Here is a 19,066-nt window from a genome sequence, read left to right on the forward strand (position 1 = left end):
GATGGGAGAGACGATCAAATGCTTACTCCAGGAGCTGGTGAGTTTGAGTTTTCTGTTAGACAACCTGTTTTTGATATCCGGAGAGCACTGGATACATGAGCCTGGAGCAGAGCAGCTTGACCTGGAGCTAGAACCTGGGGAGCCATCAGCATCTGGATGGAATATAAAGCCATTCCGGGCACAAGCCTATGTTTATCACCCACCCCTCTCCACCAGGGCCACATCAAGAAGAGGCTGTTCATGTTCCGATTTGGGGACCGCAAGGCACGGATGAACTGGGTCCACGTACACAATCTGGTGCAGGCTCATGTGCTGGCGGCCGAGGCCCTCACCGCAGCCAAGGGCTACGTGGCTGTGAGTCCCCTCTGACACCCCCAACCACCTTCCCCACAGGGCTGCAGGCAGAGCGCCCCATCCCTAGGGGATTCCTGGATGGCACACAAGATTTCCCCCCAACTTAAGAAGGCTAGAGAGACTCTCAGCCCAGGGAAGCTTGGGGGAAGCCGGTAGGTGGAGTGCAGAGTTCTTTACAGAGCATCTTTAGCTCTTCCTATGAGCACGTGAGGTTGGTGTTGATCCCAGAATAACAGGTGCCAAATGCTAAGCCGCCACACATAATGTCGCATTTAATCTTCACAACAGTCCAAGAAGGAGATCTCATTATTATCCTCCCATTTTGCCGATGAAGAAACTGAAGTACAGAGAGGTTAAGCAACTCCATAGAGGTCACACAGCTAGTTAGTGTGGTCGTCCTAGAATTCACAGGGAATAGCTCAGGTGTGTCCTCAGGTCTTGGGGCTGCTCCAGAGATCTCAGGGTTGGAGCAGCTGCTGGGAGCCATCTGGAAGGGTGGGGGCAGGCTGCTGGGGAGAAGGCTGACCATCCCCTCCCACATGTCCCCTTCAGAGTGGGCAGGCGTACTACATCAACGATGGGGAGAGCGTCAACCTCTTTGAGTGGATGGCCCCGCTGGTAGGTGCCCAGATGCCCACCCACCCCGAATGATCATTCTGGGATCCCTAACCTTCTCTTCCTTTTTATTTATGTATTTATTTATTTTTTTAATTTTTGAGACAGAGTTTCGCTCTTGTCACCCAGGCTGGAGTCCAGTGGCGCAATCTTGGCTCACTGCAACCTCCACCTCCCAGGTTCAAGCACTTCTCATGCCTCAGCCTACTGAGTAGCTAGGATTACAGGTGCACACCACCCTGCTCGGCTAATTTTTGTATTTTTAGTAGAGACAGGGTTTCACCATGTTGGCCAGGCTGGTCTCGATGCTTCCAGATTTGTATTGGCTCCTAGCCCTGTGGAGTTTTGCTTGTGAGCCACCTGTTATGTGTTGAGGCTCTGAAGGAGGCATGTGGAAGAGTCAAAAGCGCAGGGGAGGTGTTTGGCTTTGGGGCCTCCCCACACGGCTGCCTGGGAACTCTGGCGTCCTCTCTGAGCAGCCCAGACTCCTAGCAGCCAGGCTTGCCTGGAAGGGGTAGACCAGAAAACCCAGGCTAAAGGACACAGGTTTTCTCCTGATCTGGAAAGTTTTTATGCCAGTGAAGAGCTCACCTTATCCCATGCCAGCCCATTTCTGCTGCATCTCCTACCACCCTCCACACACATGTTGTGTTGTTGTTGTTTTTTTTTCTCTTTAATAACAGAAAAGTCAATTCTAGAAAAATCAGATTCTACATAAATGCCTTGGAGTGTCTCTAGGTATAGACAGATGTAGGTGATAATTAAATGATGTGAATGATCCCAAGTTAAAAAGCTACCTGGCAGGTGTAATGGCTTATGCCTGTAATCCCAGCACTTTGGGAGGCTGAGGCAAGAGGATCACCTGAGGCCAGGAGTTCGAGACCAGCCCGAGCAACACATCATCCTGATCTCTGCAAAAAAAAAAAAAAATTTACCTATCCCATGCTTTCAATTACTCCTTGGGTTTTCTGGGTCAAGCTGCAGATTTCATTTCAAGACTGGCATAGGCTTGGGTTTGGCTGCAGGGTCTACCCCCTGGGGTGGGCTGGTGGGGAGACAGCAGGTACTTCTGCTGGTCCCCAGTAGAGGGAGCCTGTGGTCTTTCCACACCAGTACCTGAACCACCTATTCTCAGTCCAGGTCATGTTTCTTTTCAGTTTGAGAAGCTGGGATACAGCCAGCCCTGGATCCAGGTGCCTACCTCCTGGGTTTACCTGACAGGTAAGGAAAGGAGTGTGCGTAGTAAAGCCCTCCATGTGCCAGGTGTACCTTGCATTGCCTTAATTGAAACTCAGGGGCCAGGTGCAGTGGCTCGCGCCTGTAATCCTAGGACTTTGGGAGGCTGAGGCAGGCAGATCACCTGAGCTCAGCAGTTCCAGACCAGCCTGGCCAACACAGTAAAACCCCATCTCTACTAAAAATGTAAAAATCAGCCGGTGTGGTGGCGCACGCCTGTATTCCCAGTTCCTTGGGAGGCTGAGGCAGGAGAATCACTGTAACCCAGGAGACAGAGGTTGCAGTGAGCCAAGGTCCCACCACTGCACTCCAGCCTGGGTGACAGAGCAAGACTCCATCTCAAAAGAAAAAAAAGAAAAAGAAACTCAGGCAGGACCAGGACTAGGATGAGGACAGTGAGGCACCATGGTCACAAAATTTAAGGAGCCCGTGCAGCAGCTCCAAGCCTGAGTTTGCAGTTGCCTGGTGCCGGAAGCAAGTGCCTCCTTAAATTCCACACCCTAGGTGTCTCACTTCCCTCACCCTAGTCCCACCTGCAAGGCAGTTATGATGGGACCATTGTAAAGATGACTTGACCCGAGGCTCTGAAAGGTTAGTGATTTCTCAAAGTGCCACAGTGAGAAAGCGGGAGAGGCTGAATTCACAACTGGGCTTGGCGGGATCTGGGCTCTTCGTGGTGCTGCTGGGAGGTCTCATGCCAATCAGGAGAAGAGGGAACCCTGGGATTCTGTCCCCCAAGGTCACCCTGAAGTCAGGGCTACTTTAGGACAAACGGAGGCTCCATTTTGATTCTAGATTCTCCTCCTGTCCCTGAAGGTCAGTCTCTGCTCCCACCTCCACCCCCGACAATGCCTCTTGGCTGCTGCCCTTCCCTCTGTCCCCAGCACCCATCTACTGGCCTCCTCCCAGCTGGAAAGCAGAGCAGGCTTCAGACACTTCAGACATGGAGTGACCAGCCTGAGGGGATGGTGGCCCTCCAGTCCCAAATAGCTGTGTTCCAGGGTCTCCTTGGTAGGATCTCTTGTGTTTTAAATGCATCGAGTAGCTTGGCATTAGAAGCAGGGGTTTGCAATTTTTGTTCACTAGGGAACACATGCAGGGCAACTTCTCATGCACAGCATTTCCACAGTGATTGGCACTCCTGGCCCTGGGCCACGGCCGATGGCACTTGGGGAGGATTGTAAATACGTTCCCAGTTCCCAGTGGGCTAACAGTAACTCAGTGCTTCTCAACCAGGGCTGCACTTCACAGTCACCTGGGAGCTTTTAAAATAGAGAAATGTCTCAGCCACACCACTGACCAATTAAACTGGGATTAGCAAGGAGGAAGCAGGAGGGAAGTGTCAGTATTTTTTGTTTTTTTAGAGTCAGGATCTTGCACTGCTACCCAGGCTGGAGTGCAGTGGCATGATCATAGCTCACTGCAGACTCAACTTCCTGCGCTCAAGCAATTCTCTGCCTCACCCTCTCAAGCCTCTAGGACTTCAGGCTCCTACCACCAGGCCCAGCTAATTTTTATACTTTAGTAGAGATGGGGGTCTTGCTATGTTACCCCAGCTGGTATCGAACTCCTGGCCTGAAGTGATCCTCCCACTTCAGCCTCCAGAGTAGTGGAGGTGACAGGCATACACTTCCGTGCCTGGCTATTTTTAAAATATTTTTTTTAGAGATGAGGGGGTGTCTCACTTTGTTGCCTAGCCTAGTCTTGAACTCCTGGCTTCAAGAGATCCTCTCTCCTCAGTCTCTTATGCTGGGATTACAGGCATGAGCCACCACACCTGGTTCTCACCAGCATTATTTTTAAATTGGTCCCACATGCAGCCCAGTTTGAGACCTGTTACTCCAACCTCTTTCCTACTGCAGAGAGTATTGGAATAGAAGTGAGAGAGATTATTATATGGATAACTTTGAATCTGCTCAGATTTATTTAAAAACTTCAGTCCTTTAATTTTGGGGTTTTTTTTTTAGACAGAGTCTCATTCTGTCGCCTAGGCTGGAGTACAGTGGTGCAATCTCGGCTCACTGCAACCTCTGCCTCCTGGTATAAGCAATTCTCCTGCCTCAGCCTCCCCAGTAGCTGGGATTACAGGCACATGCCACCATGCCCGGCTAAGTTTTGTATTTTTAGTAGAGGTGGGATTTCACCATGTTGGCCAGGCTGGTCTCGAACTCCTGATCTCAGGAGGTCCGCCTGCCTCGGCCTCCCAAAGTGCTGGGATTACAGGCATGAGCCACTGCACCTGGCTCAATCCTTTAATACTAAAAACAAGTTGCTTGTGACATATTTCACAGCTAAACAAGGCACCCCAGCATGGGCTGCTGATTTAAAGGAATCCAATGACTTTTGAAAGTGACCTCTAGCAAAGCAAATGGTGCCCCCATTGATTTGTCCCCAAGGGCCTCCCTGGAGTTTGCATAATGTGAGGCCCCGGTCACTGGCCCCCTTCTTCCCCGCAGCGGCAGTGATGGAGCGCCTGCATCTGGCCCTGAGACCCATCTGCTGCCTCCCACCGCTTCTCACTCGGAGTGAGGTAAGTGGGCTGCTGCTATGGGAGCCTGGGCCCTGCTCCCCACCCTCCCTTCCCACCTCTCCCCACCACCCCCACTGCTACCACTCTTTACCCCTTTGACACCATGACGATGGATGCTTGTCTGAGGTCTCAGAACTTTCCATGTGGGCCCAAAGCTGGTGCTATTTCTGTTATGATTACCCCAACCTCTGGGTTTTTGCTGAGGCTGTGGGTCTGAAATGTGACAGCTCCAAGCCCATCCATCATCACTGTTTCTTCATTCATAAGCATCTTGTCTTTCTACCAGACTGGAGGTTCCCCAAGGCAAGTTTCAGGCCATTCACTTCTTTGAATGCTACCAATCCCACCAACTCTCAACACACACACATACACACACACACACACCAGCCTGGTGGTCCTAGGCTCATAGTTCATGCTTACTGAATAATGAGTATATATTAAGTACCTACTATATACAGAATATAATTATTTTTATGAAACGGGGTTTCACTATGTTGTCCAGGCTAGTCTCAAACTCCTGAGCTCAAGCGATCCTCTTGGCCAGTTGTGGTGGCTCACACCTATAATCCCAGTGCTTTGGGAGGCTGAGACAAGAGGATCACTTGAGGCCAGGAGTTTGAGACCAGCCTGGGCGATGCAGAAAGACCTTATCTCTACAAAAAATTTTAAAATTAGCCAGGCAAGGTGGTGTATGCCTTTAGTCCCAGCTCAGGTGGGGGGATCACTTCAGCCCAGGAGTTCAGCCCAGGAGCACCACTGTACTCCAGCCTAGGCAACAGATAGAGACCCTGCCCCTAAAAACCAAAAAAAAAAAAAAATATATATATATATATAGAGAGAGAGAGAGAGAGAGAGATCCTCCCCGCTCAGCCTTCTAAATAGCTGAGATTACAGGCATGTACCACCATGCCTGGCTCAGAATACTAGTCTCATAATAATGATGATGCAGGTTCATATTTGCTTAGTTAGAAGAGAAGATGTTTTCATCGCAGATTGTAAATAGCAAAGCAATAGGTGGTATTTGAGGTTATTTGCAAAAATCCTTCCAGTCCAGTCGGGCGCAGTGGCTCACACTTGTTCCCAGCACTTTGGGAGGCTAAGGCAGGTGGATCACCTGAGTTCAGGAGTTCAAGACCAGCCTGACCAACATAGCGAAACCTCATCTCTACTAAAAATACAAAAATTATCTGGGTGTGGTGGTACATACCTGTAGTCCCAGCTACTCAGAAGGCTGAGGCAGGAGAGTCGCTTGAACCTGGGAGGTAGAGGTTGCAGTAAGCTGAGACCACACCATTCACACCACTGCACTCCAGCCTGAGTGACAGAGCAAGACTCCATCTTAAAAAAAAAAAAAAAAAATTCCTTCCAGTCCACTCTCATTTGATTGTCTCTGATGCCTTGCTAAGTTAAAAAGGTCAAAAAAAAATCATGCTCTCCATTTTATGACGAAAAATTAGGAAAATTATTGATTTGTCCAAGGCCACACCATACTGGAATTGGCTTCAGACTCCATGTTCAGTGCTCTTTAATAAGGGGAGTCAGAGGGGGAGAGTGGAGAATGGGCCACAGAAAGAAGTAGTCACCTATGGCTTCTCCTTTGAACCATCCGGATCAGTAGAGGAGAGAATAAGATGATACCATCTCTTGAGTGATGACAATATGCCAGGCACTGTGCTTTATCCCATTTAACTGAGTTGTAGACGCCATTGTCCTCTCCATTTAGAGAGGAGGAAGTGAGACACACAGTGAAATAACCTGCCTGTGATCACTCACTTAAATGGTAGAGCTGGGATTTGAACCCAGACCTCAGTGATTTCAAGCTTAACCATTAGCTTGTGAAAATGCATCAGGAATCACATCCATAAAATAGCTGCCAGGGTGCAGCTGAATTGTGGTCAGGCAGGGACTTGGCTCTTCTCCCTCTTGTTTAACTTGGGGATTTCCTTGTTCAGTTCAGGGGCAGTGTCCTTAACTGTGGAAGTTCCTTGGCTGTGGCTCGGGTACCCTCTGCTGGTCAATCTGTGACACACCAACCAGCCCTCCAGTTTGATTTTATAGCGTTTAACGCATTTAACATGTATTCAGCATCTCCTGTGGTACCAGGCACTGTACTGAGCAATGGAGGCAAGAAGACATAGTCCTTGCCCTCAGGGAGCTCCTAGTCCAAAGGCGAAGAAAGCCCACTAACCAGACAACTCAACACTGTAATTAGAGCCATTTTTGGGAAAATCGCGAGAAACTCCAGTGCACACAGAAGGGGCGCCTAAGCCAACTCTGAGGAAGTCAGAGAAAGCTCCCCAGAGGAGGTGACATCTAGAGACATCTAGGTGTGTTAGGGACCCTGCTTATCTATCATAACTCAGCTCCTGTGCTCCCCAAAGCCCTGCACTTAATGACAGGGACAAAAACGGACAAATACTGGTCTCTATCCTCACCCCCCATTAAGCATCCAATACCACAGGTTTGACCCCAGGGGCTGTTTCAGTGCCATGGGAGAATCCAGCAGCTGGTGGATTATTCCCCAGGGTCTGGCTGAGGCACAAGAGAGGAAGAAATGAGTCAGCTGGGAGAGCATCTTCAGATGCCAGCACAGCAGGGACGAAATTAGGCTAGAACCTGGCTCCCCTGTGTGACCCCGGGCAAGTCACTCAACCTCTCTGACCTTTTTCCAAGTATGCACAGAACAGATAGTGCTAGTACCACCTTAGAGGATTAAATGAGGTAGGGCATAGAAAGGATTTAGCCCAGGCCAAGTGCCAGGTGTGTGTTCCTTAACTGATAGCTATCATTACTACCCTTGACACCAGTGGGCCCCAAGCCATCTGGCAGCAGGGGAAACACAGCTTAGACCCTGGAAAGTAATCAGTTCTGCATAATCGAATTCCTCTCTTAGGGAAGCTTAGTTAATCAGCGAGGGCGTAAAGGCTGCGACTGGAGTCCGCCTGGCCACAGCTGGTCTGGGGTTGGGAGCAGGAAGCCAATGTCGTTTCCTGGAGATGTTTCTGGCAGGCGTTCACCGTCTCCTAGCGGATGCCTAAGAATGTATCAAGGGCCTCCTGAGTCCCAGCACCGTGCTAGGCCGGGAAGATGAGTGTAGGGGTGAGACCTTTCCTTCTTAGGGGCCAAGGAGTTAAATAAGGTGCAAATTCAGCGGGGCTGGAGGGGGCGACGCAGAGGCGGCACCCTTCAATAAAAATGAAGATGGAAGGAAGAAAGGAAAACCTCTCTAATGAGAGCATCGCAGGAGCAAGACGCTGTCCTCGGGTCCTTTTAAATCACTGTGCAATGGAGGGGAAATCCCTGCCCTCTCTTTTCCCTTTCCGTAAACAACGAGGTAGAGGATGCCCCCCTCCCACGAGCCCCGCCCTCGGGATGCCACGCCTGTCCCCGCAGGTGCGCAGCGTGGCCGTGACGCACACCTTCCAGATAGCCAAGGCCCGCGCCCAGCTTGGCTACGCGCCCGACAAGTTCAGGTTCGCCGACGCCGTGGAGCTATACGTGCAGTCCACGACACTGCGGCCCCGCGGCTCCACGGCGCGGACCCTCCTGCGGCTGCTGCTCGGGCTGCTGCTCTTCCTCGGCTTGCTCGCCCTGGCCCTGCACTTCCTAGGCCTGCAGCCTCTGCATGCCTTCGTGGAGCGCCTGTAACCGTCCGCCGCCCGCTAACCGTCCGCCGCCCGCTGGGGTCGGCACTGCTCCACCCTCTCCCACGCCCGGCTCCCTGGGCTAGTACCAGCCCCTGCCCCGCCTTCTGGGTTTGAGCGCGCCTCCGCTCCGCCCCTTGAATCCTGGCCTCGCCCCTGAGCCGCCCTCCAGACCTAGCCCCGACTCCCGAATCCTGGCGACGTCCCTGACTACTCCCAGACTGTGCCTCGCGCCCCTCCTGTGTTTTGGCCCCGCCCCTGTCCCTCCCCGCCCTCCGAAGTGGGCACGCTCCCCCTCCACCCCCTGAATCCTGGCCACGCCCCTGATCGGCCCCGACACCTAGCACCTAGTCCCTTTCCATGATTTGGCCGCGCCCTTGACCCGCCCTTCAAATTGGGCACGCCTCTTCCCCGCCCCTTGACTTCAGGGCCTAGTCCTGAGCCGCTCTCCAGGCCTAACCCCGCCCCATGTCATAGCCACGCCCCTTCCCCCCTCCATGTTTGGACACGCCTCCTGAGTCCTGGTCACGCCCCCGCCCTGCCCCCTGAGTCGTGCCTACGTCCATGTCCCTCCCTCCAAGCCCTGGCCCTGCCACTTTTTTCCTCCCTCCGGCCTGCCCCGGTTACTGACATGGGCCAAGGCTTACAGCCTCCAACGCCTTCTAGACCTTCTCCTAGTCTCTACCCAGTTCCGGCCCGCCCCCAGATTCTCCCCCGTTCTGGTTTCGCCCCCTTTCTGGTCCTCCCCGCGCGCTTGAGCCCACCCCTTGGCTTCTCCTTTTGGGTCTGGCCTTGCTCCTCCCTCTGGGTCCAGTCCCGCCCTTCTCGAGTGTAATTGGGTCCTGGCCCTGCCCCCTCCCTCTCCGGCTTCACCCCTTTCCAGTTCCGCCTCCTGGGTGGGTTCTCCGCAGAGCCTGGCTGCCGCGTCGCTATGGGCTAATACAGGCTGGGGTGGAGTTGGTATGAGTTTGCGCCGTCGGCTGCTGCTCTGTCTGGTAACACTGCTTTCGATCCACCCCGACCCAGTGTTCTGGGCTTCTCATTCACACAGATCTGTGTTGACAGCCAGGGCTTGGGGGAAAACCAGGACCCAAGCTTCTGCCGAGCCCGACTTGGCCTTTTTGGGTTCCTGTCTGAGGATGACAGCATATTAAGCACAGGTTTTAGTACCAGAAAGAGCATCAAAAAATTAAAAAAAAAAAAACTTTTAAAATAATTGGATGTCTCGATGAAGTACCAATAAAACTATAATGGGAAAAATAGAGTTTAGTTGGTTTCATTTTATGATTTAGTACTGTTTCTATTTACTAATTAGAGGTAGTGGTGATCACCATAATCTTTAAAGTTTAAGGTCACAAAGCTTCTTAATCTAGCCCTGCTCTCCACAGTAACTTCGCCCCCTATCATCTTGGTGTGTTATCAGTTGTGAGTACCAAGACATCAGTGTGTCAATAAAACCAGGTATAGATCATAATATGCACACGTGGGACTGGCAGAGAAGAAAAGCATCACAAGCCTGAGGTGGAGGGGATGGAATGGGCTCATCAGAACCAACATGGCCACAGCAGCGTGTTCCCACTCTGCTGAACAAGGTGGGCAGTTTGGGAAGGAGCTAAAAAAAAAAAACTGTATGCTCCTCTCTGCTAGGCTGAATTGTAGGTGTGTATATAATTTTTGAAAGATCAATAATAATCCTTTATGTCTGTTTAATGCTTGACAGTGTGAAAGGGCTTTCATCTATATGATCTTATTTAATTCTTACAGCCACTCTTAAATAGGATTTATTATTCTCATTTTATAGATGACAGAAACTGGGGCATTGTCTCATTCCAAAGAGCAGAGGAGGGTGGGGGTTTCTGTTCTACAGCTGGGGGAATTTGGAGGAGCACCGCCTAAGCCCCCACTGGTCTAAACACAACACGTGGTAACTTCTATTTTTCTACACCCTGGCCATGCCAAGGCTTGCGCTTGAACTCTGGGATTGGTCTCGTTCTCTCAGAGCCACAAACCTCGGACCATTTGAAGCTGGCAGTCCTGGGGCTTCCTTTCCTCTCGATAACATGCTTACATCCAAACTCACTTCCTTCCTTTCTTTCTTCTCCCTGCTAATCCTGGGAAATCTATTCTTCGAGCAGGAAAAACAGTGTCACACTGCTCACATTATTTTCTAGATCTTTTGACTAGTGCCAAACCTCAGCTTTTGAAAACCCAAAAGCCGAGAATCAATTTATTTGTTTTCTGGATTTCTCCAACTCATCTATTCCCTAACACTCTGGAAGCAGGATGTCTAAACCCTGGGCATGGAGACAACATGGATCGCTATATCAAGAAAGCTTTTTTCCTTTCAAGCCTCTTTATCCAATGGAAAAGGAGGTGGCATCCCCACCCAACAGAAAAACTGAATCACTGTAAGAATTTTTGAGACTGCCCAGACCACTAGCCGTGAGGTTCTGAAAGGGCAAGTAGGAGGTTCTAGCTTACTTGGAGACACTAAGGAGAAGCATCACAAATGCAGGAAACAGAGTTGTCACAGTGGGCAGCCCAAGGTGACATAGTCGATCTGAAGGGACCATCAAGACGAAACTCATAAGCTTTCCATTATGGGTGCTAAAGCTATTCCCCATTGTAAACCCAATGCCAGGCATCTAAAAAATCCTCAAGTCTCTCTCATCTTGAAAATATCTTCCCAGCAGGGCGCAGTGACTCACATCTGTAATCCCAACATTTTGGGAGGCTAAGACTGGCGGATTGCTTGAGGTCAGGAGTTCAAAACCACCCTGGGTGATATGGTGAGAACCCTGCATCTACCAAAAAAAAAAATTAATTAATTAATTAATTAGCCAGATGTGGTAGCACCCAGGTGGCTGAGGCAGGAGAATCACTTGAGTCCAGGAGTTTGAGTCTGCAGTAAGCTATGATTGCAGCACTACACTCCAGCCTGGGCAACAGGCCAAGACCCCATCTTAAAAAAAAAAAAATCCTCCCCTGATTCCCCCATTTCCCCTCCCACAACTCTTCCTTTTGCTCCTCCTCTTCAAAATCAAATTTTGTGATGAATTGACCATATTTATGTTTCCATTTCTTCTCCTCAACCCATTCCAAAATGACTTTAAGATCATCAATGATCTTGTCCATAAATCGTAATAGATATTTTTCAGTCTTTATTTTGCCAGTCCTCTTAGCTGTGTTCAACATAGTTGACCGCCCCCTCCTTCCTGATCCACTCTTCTTGGTCTCTATAAGACCACACCTGTTTTCCACATATATGGCTGGCCTTTCCCGTCTCTTTCACGTCTCTTTCACTGGCTTTTCTTCCACTGCCCTCCCTTTAAGATGATGTCCCTTGGCACTCTGTCTTGTCCCCTCTTCTCCTTCTGGATGAGTTCTCTTTCTGGCTCTTTCTAGGTGAGTTCGTCCCTTCCCATGGCCTCAGTCTCTAATACCTCCCAAATCTGTATCATTTCCTTGGCGTGCCTCTTGACCTCCAGAAATCTATGTCCAACCTCCTACTCAACCCCATATCCCACAAGAATCTCCAACTCAATGAAAATCAAATTGAAGTCATCATCTCCCACAAACCTGCTTTCCATTTATCCCATGTTCCCTCCCAGGGAGAGGAGAAGCACAACCAGCCATCGAATGACCCAAGCGCAAATCCTGGGCGTCACTTTTGACATGATCCTCCTCTTCTTGACATGCTCATCAGTGGATTATGTCAACTCTGTCTCTAAAATGTCTCCCTGACTCATTCCTCCTGTCCCGCACCCGGCCACTATTGTGGTACAAGCCACTGTCCTTTCTCCTAGACAATTGCAATAGGCATTGAATGGGACCTCCTGTCCCTGCTACCAGTGGGAACTTTTCTTTTCTTTTCTTTTCTTTTTTTTTGAGACAGAGTTTCACTCTATCGCCCAGGCTGGAGTGCAGTGGCGTGATCTCAGGTCACTGCAACCTTTGCCTCCCTGGTTCAAGCAATTCTCCTGTCTCAGCCACCCAAGTAGCTGGAATTGCAGGCGCGCACCACCAGTCCCAGCTAAATTTTATATTTTTAGTAGAGACGGGGTTTCACTGTGTTGTCCAGGCTGGTCTCGAACTCCTAACCTCAGGTGACCCACCCGCCTCCGCCTCCCAAAGTGTTGGAATTACAGGTGTGAGCTACCACGCCCAACTGGTGAACTTTCAAATTCCAAATTGAAACATGCCACTCTCTAGCTCAAAAGCCTTTCATGGTTTCCCATTGCCCTTGGGAAGGGACCAAGTTCAAAGCCTTAACTCGGCATTCATGGCCCTCTTTGCCTATCTCTTCAGCCTCACCTGTTGCCAATACTCCACCTCCACTCTCTGTACAGCTGCCCTCAATTGCCTTCACAGCATCTCAGCCTTAGCAGACTCTCTCCTCCTTTAGGAGTTCCCTCTTCTTGGAAATCCTACCCCCACCCCCCCACCCCCCTGCACTTTCACTTGGCTAATCTCAATTTCAGGCCCCAGCTAAATGTCACTTCATTGCTTCTCAGGGGCCAGGTTAGCATGCTGTACTGCCTAACACTTCTCACAGATGTGATTAATTACAATGACAATGTCTGCAAGTTCGATGGGTTGGAAAACATGTCTGCCTTGTACACCACCATAGCCTCAGGACGAGCACGGTTTCTGGCACATAGTAGGCCCTTCATAAACAGTTCAACAACTGTTTATAAATAAGGACCCCTAAATCAAGCCTGAAAACCAAGTAAGAGGTGAAATCAATGAAGCGGAGACCTCAAGGTTGGTACCCCCACGTATGGCCAGACCCCTACTATTCCAGGGTCACCTGGCAACAGAAGTTTATGGGGTCCCTGGAGCCCTCTAAAGTACATGGAGCAGGCCAGAAAGGGAACCCCCCCGCACTCCCTAACTCAGGTTATGATTACAACCACCCGCAACTAACCCTGGGAAGACCCAGACAGGCTGTTGGGAACTTTTCAAGCTAGCTCGGACGCTTTTCCCCGGAAATGGAGACCCTTGTTTTGTTTTTTTGTTTTGTTTTGAGGGAGCTGGATGGGTAGGTGAAAGAGAGGTTTGTATTGGGCTAGAGAGTGAAAGAGCCTGCACTGCAGTTTCTGCCTTTACTCTTCCCTTCCCCCCTCCACTAAAAAAAATCCATTATAAGCAATCTAAAGCTTAAAAAAGACATCAGAAAGGAGAAAAAAGGAAGAGAGGTTGGAAAAGGACTACATAAAAGACTACATAAAGAGATGGTTTAAGGATGGAAAAAAAAAAAGTGAAACCCTCCGGGTTGTGGCAGCGGTGGGATTCGAACCCACGCCATCGAAATGACTGGAGCCTAAATCCAGCGCCTTAGACCACTCGGCCACGCTACCTCCCGCTCGCATGGTTTGCTCTGCAGACTATATTAGGGTGATGACGCAGGCGCCCCGCCCTCAAAGTTTGCGCATGTTCAATATGGAACCCGCGTCTCCTGCATCGCTCAGGGAGCCTTGGAGTCACAGTGCTCTCGTGATCAGCAATAGTAAAGACACTAGGAATGCACTATTAAAACGAAGAGGGCCTAATTATCAAACATTAATATTTTTAATATTAAATCCTCACATGTGTGTTTGGGTTTGAGTTTTCCTTGGGCGTGATCCTGCCTTCAGCCACGCAGGGGCGCTCCCGCGCTGCCGCTTCCTCCGGGGTGGGCCGGGGTCTTGCGTGGAGCCCCAGTTTGCACCGAATCAAGCTGGGTCCCCAACCTGCGGACGCTCTGTCTAGCTCAAGGCGCCTCTGTAGCCCTGCGTGGCCTCATGGCCTAACCTTTGCCCTCGCGATGTAAGAATCAAGAGTTCAGCGGGGAAAACCATTGAACGTTGTTACAGATTCTTTGCAGGTGTGGGCTCCTTCCATATCAAACTATTAAGCTTTCATAAGCTGTGCGACCCATTTTACAGAGGACAAAAATAGAGATGCTAAGTAACTAGCTTCGGGTGTCCCAGCCAGCCGACATTTCCCAGCCTCCCAAGACCCTTGTTCGTACGTACAGAGGATTTTAGTATTTTTTAGAAAAAAAAATGCAATAAATGCAGAGTACAACCTAGCAAAATTCCATTTTCCGTCATCTCGAATTATTACTAACATTTTGCATATTAGCTTCAATTTTTTTTTTTTTTTTTTTTGAGACTGAGTTTTGCTTTTGTGGCCCAGGCTGGCCCGCAATGGCGCAATCTCGGCTCACTGCAACCCCCGCCTCCCAGTTTCAAGCGATTCTCCTGTCTCAGCCTCCCAAGTAGATGGGATTACAGGTGCATGCCACCACGCCCGGCTAATTTTTGCATTTTTAGTAGAGACGGGGTTTCATCATATTGGTCAGGCTGGTCTCGAACTCCTGACTTCAGGTGATCCACCGGCCTCGGTCTCCCAAAGTGCTAGGATTACAGATGTGAGCCACCGCGCTTGACCTCAAATTTTTAAAATTAAATTTAAAATTAAAATGAATACTCTAGATAAAATTCAAGTCTCTTTTGATGTCCCCAAGTTCTATTCCCCCTTCCTTCTCTTTCAGGAGTTTCCCATCTTTCAGTCTGTATTTTTCTAATTCCACAATCATATACGGTTTTCTATTTCCTTGCATATTTAAGGAAAATGGCAAACAAAAATCCAAGGTTGTAAAGACAGTCTAGTAAGTGAGTGTGGTAGTCTGTATAATGACCCCCTAAAGATGCCCACACTGAACCTGTAAATATGTTACCTTCCGTGGCAAAAGGGACTTTTGCAGTTGTGATTAAATTAAGAATCTTCTGATGGGGAGAGGAGCCTGGATTATCCAGGTGGTCCCAATGTAATCACAAGAGTCATTATAAGAAAGAGACAGGTGGCCGGGCACGATGTCTCATGCCTGTAATCCCAGCACTTTGGGAGGTCGAGGTGGGCAAATCACTGGAGGTCAGGAGTTCTAGAACAGCCTGGCCAACATGGTGAAACCTCGTCTCTACTAAAAATACAAAAAATTAGCCCGGCATGGTGGCATGTGCCTGTAATTCCAGGTATTCGGGAGGCTGAAGCAGGAGAAGCGTCTGAACCCGGGAGGCCGAGGTCACAGTGAGCTGAGATCGCACAACTGCACTCCAACCTGGGCGACAGAGCAAGATTCCATCTCAAAAAAGAAAAAGAAAGAGGCAGGAATTCGAGGAGGTACGAGGATGAACCAGAGGCCCCAGTGATGTAGCCACGAGCCAAGGAATGTTGGCAGTCTCTAGAGACTGCAAAAGGTAAGGAAATTAATTCTCCCCTAGAGGCACCAAAAAGGGAACACAAGGTGTCTGACACCTTGATTTTAGCGTTTCTGACTTCCAGAACAGTACCACTATAAATCTGTGTTGCTTTAAGCCACTAAATTTGTGTTTTGTTATAGCAGCAACAAGAAACTAATCGAGTGGGTAAACCCATGGGCTTGGGAGTGAAACAGTCTGAACTCCCATGAGCTGTGTGATCTTGGAAAAGTCGCTTCTCTCTGGGCCTCAGTTGCTCATCCCTGTAATGGAGTGATACTGATAGTATCTACCACACAGGATTTGCTGTGAGGATTAGACTCATTCATTCTGTAAATGTTTTGTGAGCACCTACAATGTGTCAGGCACTGCTCTGGTCATATCAGAGAGTAAAGTCAATGCAGATTAAATGTGGTAATTCGGCCAGGCATGGTGGCTTACACCAGTAATGCCATCCCTTTGGGAAGCTGAGGTGGGAGGATCGCTTGAGGCCAGGAGTTTGAGGCTACGGTGAGCTCTCATCATACCACTGCACTCTAGCCTGGGTGACAGAGAGAGATCTTGTGTCTGAACACGTGCCAAGCATTTAGATGAATGCTTAGATGAGTGCCTAAATGCCAAGCATTTAGGCACATGTGAGAAGGGTGACAGTGATGACTTTGTTCTCTCCCGGTATCTTGAGGGTTCTCACCACAAGGGTTCTTTTTGGTTTTTGTTTTGTCTTGTTTTGTTTTTTTAAGATGCGAGTTTCGATCTTGTGGCCCAGGCTGGAGTGTGATGGCACGATCTTGGCTCACTGCAACCTCCGCCTCCCAGGTTCAAGGGATTCTCCTGCCTCAGCCTCCCAAGTAGCTGGTATTCCAAGTACCTGTCACCAAGCCCAGCTAATTGTTTTTGGTTTTTGTATTTTTAGTAGAGATGGGGTTTTGCCATGTTGGCCAGGCTGGTCTCAAACTCCTTGACCTCAGGTGACGCCCCCCTGCCTCAGCCTCCCAAAGTGCTGGGATTACAGGAGCGAGCCACCGCGGCCTGGCCACCACAAGGGTTCTTATCCAGGCACTGGCCACTTGGTGGTATTCCACGTACATCTCTCCAAACCCCCTGCTTCAAGTAGGTGTTCTCTCCCAGGATGATACTGGGCCCTGTTAGGAGGTCAACTCCAGGAGGGCAAGTGATGGTGTCTTGTTCATCCACTGCCATATCCTCAGGACTTAGAACAGTGTTGGCAGCAGGAATATTCCTTGAAAAAAATAGTTTTGCATTCTTGGTTAAGTCCACTCCATCTTGCCACGTGAACTTCAGAGTCAGAGACAGATGCTTTCGGCCGGAGCTGCCCAGCATAAGGTCTCAGAGAACTTTTGTCTGGATTTGAGTTTCAGCAAGGAACACTCGTTACTTTTGCAAAAGTTGTTTTGTGACTTGTGACTTGCCCTCTGTGACCACAAGAAGGAAGCAGCGTCCCCTTTAGGTAAATTCCCCTACGATTGCTCAAAGCATCTTCGGGCAGTGGACCATCTGCCAACAGCATCGCGTCCCCTAACTCTTTCTGATCATTTTATGCAAGTCAACACCTGTCCTGCACCTACTAGACCTTATCAGGCAAAAAACAGGCCTTGCGGGCTCAGGGAGGGATTTCTGGAGCTGCTCAGAACCCTTGTGCTGGAATTGCTTCTCTAACAGAATGAAAATCCAGTGGTGGAGCCGGGCGCCGCCCAGTGGCTCATGCCTATAATCCCAGCACTTTGGGAGACCCAGGAGGGCGGATCACCTGAGGTCAGGAGTTCGAGACCAGCCTGGTCAACATGATGACACTCCGTCTCCACTACAAATACACAAATTAGCTGGGCGTGGTGGCACACTCCTGTAATCCCAGCTATTCAGGAGCCTGAGGCAGGAGAATCACTTGAACCCAGAAGACAGATGTTGCGGTAAGCAGAGATCACGCCACTGCACTCTAGCCTGGGCGCAAAGTCTTTAAAAAATAAAATAAAATAAAATCCAGTGTTGAAAGCAAGGCCGCCAGTTCCTCTGCTCCACCCTGCATTTCTCCAGGCCCGTCGCCCTGCTGGCCTCCCACAGTCCTGCTGACAAGGCGTCTCTGGTGATTCATGCCTTCAAGGGTGACGCTGCCAGGGCAGCTCATATGCAAAGCCCATGCAAAGCCCAGCCACAGCCAGGGAAGGGTGGGGAGGCCACAGGCGCCAGAGCAGCTGGGCTATGTTTGGTTTTTTATTTTTTATTTTTCTATGTGACATTTAAAAATAATTTTTGCAAAAGTAACCCATTTTCCTTGTTGAAACTCAAGCGAAGAAAGGAAAAGCACAAATAAGAAAAAAAAAATCTCTTTTCATTTCTCCACCCAGTTAAACTCTGTCAATACTTTGGTAAGGGAAGCCGGGTTCTGTCTTTTTAAAATTTGTGATGTAGGCTGGGCACGGTGGCTCACACATATAGTCCTAGCACTTTGGGAGGCTGTGGCAGGTGGATCACCTGAGGTCAGGAGTTCGACACCAGGCTGACCAACAAGGTGAAACCCTGTCTCTACTAAAAATACAAAAATTAGCCAGGAGTGGTGGCAGATACCTGTAGTCCCAGCTACTCGGAAGGCTAAGGCAGAAGAATTGCTTGAACCCAGGAGGCAGAGGTTGCAGTGAGCTGAAATTGCACCACTGCACTCCAGCCTGGGCGACAGAGCAAGACTCTGTCTCAACAAAAAGAAAAAAAAAAATTGTAATGTAAGGCATGCTCGTTGTATATTTTTTTAAATGTTCAATCAAAAGAATAAGATTAAAAAGAAAAGAAAAAAAGTCAAATCACAGGCATAAAGTTAAAAGAGAAATTCTTTCCCTCACCACAGCCCTTCTTCACAACTGAATCCCACAGCTCAGAAGTAACCATTGTGAAGAGTACCAGTTCGGGCTGGGTGCAGAGGCTCACTCCTGTGATCCCAACACTTTGGGAGGCTGAGGCCGGCGGATCACCTGAGGCCACAGAGGTCAGGAGTTCCAGACCAGACTGGCCAACATGGCAAAACCCCATTTCTATTAAAACTACAAAAATTATTTGGGCATGGTGGCGTCTGCCTGTAGTTCTGGCTTCTCAGGAAGCTGAGGCAGGAGAATCGCTTGAATCCAGGAGGCAGAGGGTACAGTGAGCCGAGATCATGCCACTGACCTCCAGCCTGGATGACAGAGCCAAACTGTCTCAAAAAAAAAAAAAAAAGAAAAGAAAAAGAAAAAAAGCCGGGCACGGGTGGCTCACACCTGTAATCCTAGCACTTTGGGAGGCTGAGGCAGTTGATCAGTTGAGGTCAGGAGTTCGAGACCAGCCTAACCAACATGGTGAAACCCCATCTCTACTACAATACAAAAATTAGCTAGGTGTAGTGGCGGATGCCTGTAATCTCAGCTACTTGGGAGGCTGAGGCAGGAGAATTGTTTGAA

At 49.5% G+C, this 19,066-nt stretch overlaps 1 protein-coding gene and 1 non-coding gene across 2 annotated transcripts in view; one reads left to right on the forward strand and one right to left on the reverse strand.

The window, feature by feature from the left end:
* SDR42E2 (short chain dehydrogenase/reductase family 42E, member 2) overlaps positions 1-8,383 on the forward strand; it is a 31,870-nt gene extending 23,487 nt beyond the window's left edge. The window contains exons 8-12 of the mRNA XM_011931909.1: positions 217-354; positions 907-972; positions 2,127-2,190; positions 4,662-4,735; positions 8,129-8,383. Of these exons, the coding sequence (XP_011787299.1) occupies positions 217-354; positions 907-972; positions 2,127-2,190; positions 4,662-4,735; positions 8,129-8,383 (597 nt within the window). The remainder of the gene's footprint in view (positions 1-216; positions 355-906; positions 973-2,126; positions 2,191-4,661; positions 4,736-8,128) is intronic.
* Positions 8,384-13,657: 5,274 nt separating this feature from the next.
* TRNAL-UAG lies at positions 13,658-13,739 on the reverse strand. Its single transcript has one exon. It is a non-coding gene; the product is annotated as a tRNA-Leu (tRNA).
* Between the last annotated feature and the right edge of the window lie 5,327 nt (positions 13,740-19,066).

Source organism: Colobus angolensis, unplaced genomic scaffold (assembly GCF_000951035.1).
Source record: "Colobus angolensis palliatus isolate OR3802 unplaced genomic scaffold, Cang.pa_1.0 Scaffold92, whole genome shotgun sequence".
NCBI lineage: Eukaryota > Metazoa > Chordata > Mammalia > Primates > Cercopithecidae > Colobus > Colobus angolensis.